Source organism: Pelophylax lessonae (genome assembly GCF_965119305.1).
Source record: "Pelophylax lessonae genome assembly, chromosome: 4".
Classification (NCBI taxonomy): domain Eukaryota; kingdom Metazoa; phylum Chordata; class Amphibia; order Anura; family Ranidae; genus Pelophylax; species Pelophylax lessonae.
In genome coordinates this window covers 140,127,893-140,140,302 of record NC_138771.1, presented here as the reverse complement: position 1 = coordinate 140,140,302, position 12,410 = coordinate 140,127,893, and the positions used below count along the sequence as shown (strand labels likewise).

Genomic DNA, 12,410 nt, shown 5'->3' with positions numbered 1-12,410 from the left:
GTAACTAATGTCAATATTCCCCTTGTTCCCTTAGTTTAGTGAATAAGGTGACGCTGTTTACTTTGAATACCCAATTACGTGTGAGGGAAAAATTTGTAAACATTGGATTTTTGTAAAGTGAATATTCACTTTGATAAGTGTACATTCTCTACTGCTTTAGTGAATCAACCACTGTCTAGGTACTAGTACATTTTTAAAGCTTTAGCAAAATTAACTAAACTAAATCAAATGAAATGTAACTGAAATGAGTTGAATTCCATTTTTACAAGAACATACATATTTTTATATTAAAACTATTATTTACAGTAAATATGTAACACTAATATGACATACCAGACAGTGTGGAGTCTGTACATGCTTTATGAGACAGAACAGCTCATATCTGTAACCTGAAAAAAGAAACATGCATAAATGACAAAAGGTAAAAGTAAAAAGCTCTATTAGGAGAAGATGGAACAGCAATGACTATGAACTGCAATGGGAAAACAGTGTCAAACTGCCATCTAATGTCTGCGTCCAGTGTAATTGTTCCTTTAGCTCTAAAGCCAGCCACAGACAGTTCAAATCTTGACTGGTTCAGCAGGAACCGGCCGAGATTCAAACCATGTATGGGCAGGCTGAATGTATCAATGAAGTTGATCAATTAGGGTACAACAAGCCTATTGGATTTTACATGCGATTATTGCTAGCGGCTGTGTTCCCCTGGTGGGAACTTCTCCCCAGTAGGGATTCTCCCTTCGATACGGTATTGATGGGGGAATTGAGAAATTATCTTTCCTGCAACCACAGGTCGCTCTGTCTATGGCCGGCTTAACTCTTATGGTTCCAAATTCTTGGTAAAACGTGTCACAGTCACTGACCATTGTAACAATACAATAATACCTTGGTTTGCGAGTAACGTGTTATACAAGCATTTTGCAAGATGAGCAACATTTTTAAAAATTGATATGCGAGCGCTATCTTGCAAGACGAGCAGTGGAACGATCACAGTTTTAATGTAAAGAAAAAGTAGAATTACACATACAATGTATATCCTGCGTTAAGGAGTCTGGTGCTCATCCATGTAAAGCCGCTGGTGTAAACAGTAATGTATGTGGCCAGAGGTCCGGGGCGCTGGTGGGTCCCAGTGCTTCCTGGAGAATGGAGACATTCCCAGCTGGGTGGGGCGGGCATAACACGCGTTCGGAGCACCCAGAAGTGTCCCGAGTTTCTCTGAGCTCTCCAGGAAGTACTGGGAGCCACCTTTACTGTATACACCGCTCGGCTGTCATTACAAGGAGCGGGAGGGGACGTCAACCCCCCCCCCTCTTTCCGCGGCTCCCCCGGGTCTCCTGTCCCACCGGGAGACCCGGGCAACCAGCCTGCACAGCCACTGAAGACCCGATCAAAGCCACATTCGGCTCTGATCGGGTCTCCATGCAAAAACCCGGAAGTGATGTCATGACATCACTTCCGTGTACTGGCGCCAGATTAAAAAAAATGACAGCATTTAAAAAAAAAAAAAAAAGCCAAACTTGGTGTTTTGAATGCTTTTAAGTGCAGAGGAGGGGTTTGGGGACCTTAACCACTTGCCGACCGCCGCCCGACTATATACGGCGGCGGTCAGCCCCTCCCAGGCAAAGTGACGTACCGGTACGTCACTAGCCTGGGAGCGAATAGGGGGCGAGCGCTCCCGCCCCGCTCGTACCCGAAGAAGCCGGCGCGTGTGACCGGCGGACCCGATGTCCTCTGGTCACTCGCGATCGTCGGGTGGAGAGGAAGAAAGGCAGGCGGCTAATGTAAACAAAGCCGCCTGTCACTCTCCCCTGTGTAAAAGCACTGATCACTCGGTCCTGCTATGTAGGACCGTTGATTTGTGCGGTTACACACAAAGCCACATCCAATCACAGTAAGAAACACTTAACCACTCCCTCTCCAATAAAGTTAACCCCTTCCATCCCAGTGTCATTTTTACAGTAACAGTGCATATGTATAGCACTGATTACTGTAGTAATGTCACTGGTACCCCCAAAAGTGTCAAAAATGTCAGTTAAGGGTCCGATCTGTCCGCCGCAATACCACAAAAAAAAAAAAAAAAAAAAAAACGCAGATCGCCGCCATTACTCAAAAAAAAACAAAAAAACAAAAATTACAAAAATCTTTCCCTTAGTTAGTAAACGCAATAACTTTTGCGCAAACCAATCAAAATACGCTTTTTGCGATTTTATTTTACCAAACATATGTAGCAGAAAACAAATTGGCCTAAATGTTAAAAAAAAAATATTTTTACATTTTTGGGGGGATTTCCTTCCAAAAAAATATGAAAAATTAGGGATGCACCGAAATGAAATTCTTGGCCGAAGCCGAATAATAATGAAATGTTTGGCCGAAGGCCGAATACCGAACGCGGTGTTTCGCATTTTTTCCATTTATTTTGCCAATTTTTTGTCCTCTCTCTTGTCCTCTCACTCTCTCTCTCTCTTGTCCTCTCATGTCTCTCTCTCTCTCTCTCTTGTCCTCTCATGTCTCTCTCCCTAAATGTTACTGTAGGGAATGGGATTCAGTGCACACTGCAGCCTTGTACCATAGGGTTAATGTTAATGACACTGTAGGGATTGGGAAGGATGCTGGGAATGGAAATCAGGAAGCATGCAGGCAGCCTTGTAAATTTTAAATGCAGATACAGGGCACTGGGCAGGTCAGGGTTAATGTGGTAACATCAATTACTCAGTGACAGTCAGTCAGTGTCAGTGTGGACTCGATCAGATTATACAGTGACAGACAGTCTCTCATAGTGGTGGTAGTAGGAGGCTGGAGGTGGACTAGTAGGAGCCTGGAAAGGAGCACAGCCGCATACATACATTACTCACTCGTGCACTGCAGCCCGCCCCACACATTCAGTGAGTCTTACTCTCCTCCCTAGTTTTTTCAATGGCACATTCAGGAAGCCAATCACGCCGTGAGTAGCGGCACAGCGGAACCAATCAGGTGTGCAGGCACGCGTGATTGGTTCGCTGTGCAGCTAATCACGGCGTGATTGGCTTCCTGAATGTGCCATTGAAAAAACTAGGGAGGAGAGTAAGACTCACTGAATGTGTGGGGCGGGCTGCAGTGCACGAGTGAGTAATGTATGTATGCTCACCGCTGAAGTGTCCCGGCTTCCCCTGCCTAACACGGAAGTCTGTGAGTCCTCCTGTCCTCCTCCGAGTCCCTTCCCCCTGTAAATATCGTGACCTCGGCGATATGAATATCGCCTATGGCCACAGAACGATAGTCGATATCATATCGACTATCGTTCAGCCCTATTGTTCGGCACAAAATTATTCGGCCTTTTGACTTATTCGGCCGAACACCGAAAGTGCTATTTTTTCTATTTTCGGCCGAATAATGTTCGGCCGCCGAATATTCGGTGTATCCCTATGAAAAATATTGTTATTTTTGCAAAATTGTCGCTCTTTTTTTGTTTATAGCGCATGATCAAAAAAAAAAAAAAAACAGTGCCGAATCGCAAAATAGGCCCTGGTCAGGAAGGGGGTAAAATCTTCTGGGGCTTAAGTGGTTAAGACCCTCAGATCCCTCCATAAGAGTACCTGTCAAGTAAAAAAAAAAAAAAGAAAAAAAAATATCGGTATCGGCAATGAAAAAACGATATCGGTCGATCACTAGTATGACTATTTTGTCAAGGCACTGTACATTTTTGTCTTTTTTGTACATTTTTTGTACAATTATTTGCCTAGTCCAAAAAAGGTTGACTTGCACTATAAAAAAAATACAGAAACATAAAATGAATCAGATTTGTTTGGTGAATCTGAAAGCTAGCACAGCACTTGCAGTTATTAGATGGATCATCGTACCATGCAGAGGGAAAATGAAAAGGAATTGCATCAAAAGGCTAAAGTTCATGAAATTACTGGGTCATTACATTAAGAAGCAGGAACAATGGCAAGTTACACTTTGGATCAGATATTTAATGTAATTGACTGCAAGAGGCACTTGTTATCTGCTCCCACTAGATTTGAATATTTAGTTACCATCTGCTGTGTTTCATTATTTGTTTGGTCCTATTACCTGAGAGGTTACATTGATTGATCAATTAACTAATCTAAAGTCTCAGACTGACATAAATATAGGACTAGTGAACAAGTCAATGCTCACAGGTCAAGTCAGTCCTTCCTCCCAGTACGGATGGAAAATTTAGGAAACAAAAAAAAATTAAATCGGAATTTTGGGTAGACTAGCATTAAAAAAAGTCAACCATAAATTACATCAAATGGATAGAGGAACCTTGTGGCACCTGCACACAAGCTCAGTTAGGCTACTAAGCATGTGTGCCCCAAATTATGGGAATGCTCTCAATCTTTCTGATCAGGAACCTGGCACAGGAGGTAAGAGGGGGCAGGGCCAGACCTTTAATCAAGAAGGGTGGGTCTGGTTCTCTGGTAAACTTCCTCAGAATTTAGGGCTTACAAGTGCTCAGTAGCTAACCTAGGCTGATAGCGGAGGGACAGCATACACAGCTTAGCGTGGGTTGAGGTTTATACAGCCTAGCTCTAGGGTCCATGGGCCACCACAGGGACCCAAATATTGATTTGAAGGCTCATACAAGGGCTTTTGGACACCACAGGGTGCCTGCACATCAGTACTAGTGTTAGGCCAGCCATAGACAGTTCAAATCTTGGCCGGTTCAGCAGGAACCGGACAAGATTTAAACCATGCATGGGCAGGTTGAATTTACCAAAGTTGATCAATCAACTTGGGTACAAACAGCCTGCCGGATCTTACATACGGTTATTGTTAGCAGCTGTTAGCAATAATCGCTGCTAGCAATAATCACTGTCCTCCCCCAGTGGGAACGGCTTCCCCCGCCGGGCGAATACAATGGTTCGGCAGGGGGGATTCCCTGTCAATCATGGTCTGTGTTGATGGGGGAAATCAAGCAAATTTCTTTCCTGCAAACCAGGTGTGTATGGCCTGCCTTGGGCACAGACCAGATCAGATTCACTTAAAAATAAATAGTAAATTTAATGTGCTATAATTTTTCAATCCAATTCACATGCAAAAACCAACCGTTTCAGCAGTTGGAAACGGTTTCTATGGTTAGTTCAAGAGTCAGTGGCCTCACACCACTACAAAATGGGTAATCTAATTGTGCTTGCTACAATATCTTAACCACAGGACAGAAGGAAAATTAAGTCACCTTTAATATAGTTGAGAGAATCCAGAATCACAACATCTTCTTTATTCAATTTCCTAAAATCGAAGAAAATGATAATATATTTGAGTTCAAGCCTTTGAAAATCTGCTAAATCTAATCCACTTGAATCCCAAAATGCAATGCTTCCCCCAAATTAGATTTCTATTTTTTTTTTTGCCTTGATTAGGAAATGTGAAGGCTTTTTGCCACATCAAAAGATATTGGACATATTTAAAAAAATATATATATTTTCTACCCAGTAGAAAAGATGGCTACAATTACCATTTAAAGTGTTACTCCACTTTTGTTGAGAAAGAACCATTCCCCTCTGGGTGATCTATGTACATTACAAGGATTTTAACAAACTTTATAGCAGATTTCTACCTTTTGTTATTCTGAAGAAATCATTGTTTGTTCCTCTATGCTGTGTGGGTCAAATGGGAGTGGTTTCATAATTATCTGTCAGTTGTGCAGCTACAGAGCTCTAATGAGGAAAGCTGCTGGGCCTGCATCCCTTTAGATGTGTTCTTATTGGGAGTATCTCACCAAAAATGACATTTTTATTGCAGGGGATGCCAGAAATCTGATTTGTATCTTAGGCAGACTTCTGGGAAAATTGGTGAGCCAAACACACAAGCAGGAAATGATGTTCCTGGGGTGCAGTCTGTGCACATTCAGTGTACAGAACTCCTCCAGAAAGCTATATTGCATTGCATTTTCAGAAAATTACAACAGCTGCAGATTGAAAAGGAAAGGACATTTTTAATAACATTCAATTACAATATGAGGTGTGTCGCAATTGTATACGCTTTATTGTTTTTTCTTTATTTGCTATTTTTCTCCCCACGAAAGTGGAGTTACCCTTTAATTTTTAAATGAAAGTAGTTCTAAAGGCAAAAGTTTTTTCTTTTTTAATTTAATGCATTCTTTGCATTAGGGTAAAAAACCTTCAGCAAGCAGCCCAACCCTAGCCCTCCTAAATATATACCTGAGCCCCAACTCGATACAGCAATACGCATGAGAGCAGAGGCTCTCTCCTCATTGGCTCAGACACAATAGCAGGAGCTGATGCAAACTCTCCCCAGCTCTACCCCATAGTGAAATAAATGTGGAAGGAGGTGACACACACCGCATCTTGCTACGTGAGGTGTGGTGGATACACAGTCTCAATACTAGAGTACCACGTGGAGTGAACAGTAGACTGGATATTAACCTTTTTTTTTTTTTTTAAATGATCACATGATTAAGATAGGTCTATGACTAATGATTTCTCTGTATCCATAATGTGTATTTTTTGCTTTGGTTTTTCTTTTCTTTCCTCTCTTCAAACTGGCCTCAACATCCCACTTGTGTGTTTTTCAATTATCTTAGAATATATCTCAAGAATATATCGCCCCTATTTGACAGGGCTGTTTGGTACCTATACAAGTCTGGCTTTATTATATTTTTGTATGCTATGAATAAGGCTACGGCTGAAATGCGTTCAAATTTTACCATGTTGTACACTGCTGTCATCCTGGAATAAATTGCATCAAAACGAAGCATTCGTGTGCCGAAATTTCTTGTTACTTGGAAATAGCAGGAGCTATTGGCTCCTTCTGCTGTCAATCACAACCAGTGAGGAGGGAGCAGAGGGTGTGCCCGAGCCACGTCCGGTGTGTCTTATAGACACACATAGCCGACCTGGGAGCAAGCATGCATTAAATCCAGCGGGGAACCGGAGAAAAAACTGAGAACCCAAGGATCAGGGCTACTCTGTGCAAAACCATTGCACAGAACAGGTAAGTACAGCAGGTTTGTTATTTGTTAAAAATAAAAAGTGAGCATTTAGAATCACTTTAAGTGCCGGTTCACACTTCTGCGATGCGGGAACGCTGCGAATATGCAGCCTGTTCCCGCATCGCATCCGCACATCTGGCAGTTCACACTGCCATATGCGATACGCAGGGGGTGTCAATTAAATGTTAACGACACCCCCAGTTTGATCGCATATCGCAGTGCGATCTGACAGTACGCACAGGATCGGATCGCACAAGTGTGAACCACTGTGCGATCCGATTCTGAGGCGGCTAAAAAAATGCCTCCTGTGCGTGTTTGCTGCGGATGCGCTGCGAATTCAGCCATACAAAGTGCATGGCTGAATTCGCATCCACACAGGAGATCGCATGTAATGAAGGAGCAGTGCGCTCCAAATTACATGCGATCAGCGCATCCGCAGAAGTGTGAACCGGCACTTAGCCCCACCTATGAAGAAATTCAAGATCATTACAAGCAATATGGGTAAATAGTTTTCAAGCAGCCAGTTTATTTAGGATTATCCCTTTAAAGCAGAAAATAGTAATCCATGATGTGCATCCCCTTAACTGTCTTGCCAACATCCTTTTGAAAATGAAAGTTGTCCAGCCATCTGTGGCTTCTGACCTAGACTTAGGCAGAACTCCATAAAACATTCAAGTTAGTCATTGAAACAGTATTAAACAGGCAACTAGCATTTTTAAAGGATAAATTCACCTTTAAAACCATACACATTTTTTTGCAGGTAAAAAAAAATGTGCATTTATTTTTTTTTTTTATTGGGAGCCTGTAAAGCAATGCACCATGATCAGCAGATCGTGGGTGCAATGCAGGGCTCTTGCAGACTCTGTGTGTAAGCTGTCCATAAAATATATATATATTTATACACACACACACACTAGGAATCGACGATTATCGGTGGGGCCAATTATCGGATATACATTTTTTTTAAAGTATCGTCCACAAACTTGCCCATATGACCGATATTTCAAGCGGTTGTACCAGAGTGATGCCTGCAGCTAGAGGCATCACCCCAGGACCGTTGTTCAGAGCCGACGGTTGAATTTCTTGTAATGATAACCAATGAGGCTGAGCAGCCGTTTGATTGTCATTACAATCGTCCCCCCTCCCCCCCTCCCGTGGCTTTTCCAGATCTATCGTCCCACTAAGAGACCCGAGCGACCAGCCAACATGTCTGCCCGCTGGCCTTCCATGTAAAAACCTGGAAGCGAGGTCATGACATCAAAAAGGTGCCAGATTTTAAAAAAATTACAGCATTCAAAACAGCCAAACTTGGCATTTTGAATGCTTTTAATTGCAGAGGTGGGGTTTGGGGTCTTTTGGACCCAGATCCCTCCATAAAGAGTACCTGTCACTGCCTATTAGTGTCACAATGTTTACATTCCTTGTGACAGCAATAAAGGTGATCAAAAAAAAAAATTATTAAGAGGACAGTGTAAAAATAAAAAAAAAAGTGTAAATGTGCATAATACGGGCACCTAATATCGGCCTGAAGGGTGGCTGGAAAACCGTTGTCGTTATTGGCCTTGAAAAAAGGATATCGGGCGATCCCTAATATATACACACACATTTATTTTTTTTCATACAAGCACATAGTACAGCAGGCACATATCAGGAATATGAAATGTTGGGTTCACATATTCTTTAAATTACATGATGGATTAAACTACTTGCTGACTAGACTTCCATGTGAGAATGGTAGATTATAGCAAGTCATCTAATGCAGTGGTCCTCAACTCCGGTCCTCGGGGCCCACGAACAGGCCAGATTTTAAGTATTACCTTGGAGAGATGCAGCCTAGAAAACTACAATCACTGAGCAGCAAATTAGATCTCCTGTGATGTAATTTAGTTATCTTGCAAACCTGGCCTGATAGTGGGCCCCGAGGACCGTTGAGGACCACTGATCTAATGAACACATCAATAAATCGTATGATTTATATGCTTGTGAGTGTTTCCAATTCATTGTATATTAAAGTGATTGTAAAATATTGTGTTTTTTTTTTTTTTTATAACCACTTAAGCCCCGGAAGATTTTACCCCCTTCCTGACCAGGGGGTATTTTGCGATTCGGCACTGCGTGACTTTAACGGACAATTGCGCGGTCGTGCGACGCTGTATCTAAACGAATTTGGCATCCTTTTTTTCCCACAAATAGAGCTTTCTTTTGGTGGTATTTGATCACCTGTGCGATTTTTTGATCGTGCGCTATAAACAAAATAAGAGCGTAAATTTTGCAAAAATAGCAATATTTTTCACATTTTTTTATATGAAATTCCCCCCCCAAAAAAATGTAAAAATCAAAATTTTTTAACATTTTCGGCCAATTTGTTTTATGCTACCTATGTTTGGTAAAAAAAAAAAAAAAAAAAAAAAAAAATCGCAAAAGCGTATTTTGATTGGTTTTCGCAAAAGTTATCGCGTTTACTAACAAAGGGAAATATTTTTGTCATTTTTGTTGTTTTTTTTTTTAACGCTTAATGGCGGCGATCTGCGATTTTTTTTGCGGTACTGCGACATTGCGGCGGACAGATCGGACCCTTGACTGACATTTTTGGGGTTACCAGTGACATTTCTACAGTAATCGGTGCTATACATATGCACTGTTACTGTAAAAATACACTGGCAGTGAAGGGGTTAACTTTTTTTGAAAGGGAGGGGCTGTGTGTGTCCCTAGGGGCGTGCTTTCTACTGTGATTGGCTGTGGCTTCAGCTGTATGAACGGTGATCAACGGTTCTACATAGTAGAACCGTATGATCATCCTTCATACACAGGGGAGTATGACAGGCAGCTTGTTTACACAAGCCGCCTGACTTTCTCCCTCTCCCCCGACGATTGCAGAGTGACCGGCGGACATCGGGTCCGCCGGTCACACACGCGGGGGGGGGTCCGTGACCGCGCAGGAGCGCGCCTCCGGCGGCGCGCGCTCACTCCCTAGACCCTCACATGCTAGCGACGTAGACCTACGTCGCTTTGCCTGTGAGGGGCTGACCGCCGACGTAGATAGTCGTGCGGCGGTCGGCAAGTGGATAAAAAACATGTTATACTTACCTGCTCTGTTGCAGTGAATTTGCACAGAGCAGCCTGGATCCTCTTCTTCTCAGGTGGGTCCCTCTTTGCAGCTCCTGATCCCTTCCTCCTATTGAGTGCCCCCACAGCAAGCAACTTGCTATGAGGGCATCCAAGACGAGCTGCAGCTCTGTCCATTCAGACATGGAGCTGCTGCTCGGCCCCGCCCCTCTCTCTCCCGATTGGCTGACTGACTTTGACTGACAGCTGCGGGAGCCAATTGCGCCACTGCTGTGTCCCAGCCAGTCAGGAGGGAGAGTCCCAGACGGCTGAGGGACTCGTGGACATCGCTGGACAGTGATAGAAACATAGAATGTGTCGGCAGATAAGAACCATTTGGCCCATCTAGTCTGCCCAATATATCTGAATCCTATGAATAGTCCCTGGCCCTATCTTATATGAAGGATAGCCTTATGCCTATCCCATGCATGCTTAAACTCCTTCACTGTATTTGCAGCTACCACTTCTGCAGGAAGGTTATTCCATGCATCCACTACTCTCTCAGTAAAGTAATACTTCCTCATATTACTTTTAAACCTTTGCCCCTCTAATTTAAAACTGTGTCCTCTTGTGGTAGTTTTTCTTCTTTTAAATATGCTCTCCTCCTTTACCGAGTTGATTCCCTTTATGTATTTAAAAGTTTCTATCATATCCCCTCTGTCTCTTCTTTCTTCCAAGCTATACATGTTAGGGTTCAGGTAAGTATTAAGGGTGCTGGGGAGGCTGCTACATACAGAAGGTTTATCTTAATGCATATAATGCATTAAGATAAAAACCTTCTGACTTTACAACTCCTTTAAATCGGTCTTTTACCTATTTTATGTTAGAGTGCTTTTGCTGTATTTATGTAGGTTTTTAGTTTATTACCCATGTCATCCCTAAGCTCCTGCAGGCTGTACAAAAAGCTTTTGGCAATATACAAGCACTGTGCTCATGCCATCCATTACTGTTAATACCATTTTCTTTAAAATAGAGGGTCCCACCAGTGACTGCATCCCTGGCTCAAAACTGACAATACTGATTATAGCAGAGGCCCTGAAACTACGGCCCGCGGGCCGCATGCGGCCCGCCAGGGTCCTGCACCCGGCCCACCGGCGGGGATGTATCATTCATGTTTTCTTTTTTTTTCATGAATCACCTAATTAGAGCCAGAGGCTCTAATAGGCTTCAGAAAAGGGTGGACACGGGGCGCAGAGCACTGCGCCCTAGCCCACCCATTTGTCTGACAAAAGCAAATGAAAATTCGCTATTGTCACACGGATCCTCCTCCTGTCTGAGACCCGCTTCCTGATTGGCCGAAAGGCGAGCTCATGCCAGTGGCCGAGGAGGAGGCGGGAGGACTCAAGGAGACGCCGGGGGGCACAGGAGAAGCCGCTGCTGCAGGTAAATGCACTGACTGGTCTCTCTGCATTGAAGGGGGTACGGCACAATGGTCTCTGCATTGACTGGGGGCACGCTGATCACTCTGCATTGAAAGGGGGCACGCTGGTCACTCTGCATTGAAAGGGGGCACGCTGGTCACTCTGCATTGAAAGGGGGCACGCTGGTCACTCTGCATTGAAAGGGGGCACGCTGGTCACTCTGCATTGAAAGGGGGCACGCTGGTCACTCTGCATTGAAAGGGGGCACGATGGTCTCTGCATTGAAGGGGGCACGCTGGTCTCTGCATTAAGGGGGGCACGCTGGTCTCTGCATTAAGGGGGGCACGCTGGTCTCTCTGCATTGAGAGGGGGCACGCTGGTCTCTCTGCATTGAGAGGGGGCACGCTGGTCTCTCTGCATTGAGAGGGGGCACGCTGGTCTCTCTGCATTGAGAGGGGGCACGCTGGTCTCTCTGCATTGAGAGGGGGCACGCTGGTCTCTCTGCATTGAGAGGGGGCACGCTGGTCTCTGCATTGAGAGGGGGCACGCTGGTCTCTCTGCATTGAAAGGGGGCACGCTGGTCTCTCTGCATTGAAAGGGGGCACGCTGGTCTCTCTGCATTGAAAGGGGGCACGCTGGTCTCTCTGCATTGAAAGGGGGCACGCTGGTCTCTCTGCATTGAAAGGGGGCACGCTGGTCTCTCTGCATTGAAAGGGGGCACGATGTGGTCTCTCTGCATTGAAAGGGGGCACGATGTGGTCTCTCTGCATTGAAAGGGGGCACACTATACCTTGATTACTAAAGGCCCCTTTCACACTTTTGTGACCTCAAAGTCAAGCAATTTTTTACAGCGTTTTTTGCCGCAAAGCAATGCCTATTACATTTTTCTGTTTGCGCCCCCCCAAAAATTCTGAGCACCAGCCGCCACTTTATAAATAAAACAATAAAAAATATGCACATTGGAATTCGTTCATATTTTTTTCAAACTATAA

At 44.0% G+C, this 12,410-nt stretch overlaps 1 protein-coding gene across 1 annotated transcript in view; it reads right to left on the bottom strand.

The window, feature by feature from the left end:
* The window catches only part of KTI12 (KTI12 chromatin associated homolog), a gene marked incomplete at its 3' end in the record, with an annotated part of 199,452 nt that overhangs the window by 140,089 nt on the left and 46,953 nt on the right, over positions 1–12,410 (bottom strand). Inside the window, exons 4-5 of the mRNA XM_082253511.1 lie at positions 5,177–5,229; positions 334–389 (exon numbers count right to left, since the gene is read on the bottom strand). Coding sequence (XP_082109637.1) covers positions 334–389; positions 5,177–5,229 — 109 coding nt within the window. The remainder of the gene's footprint in view (positions 1–333; positions 390–5,176; positions 5,230–12,410) is intronic.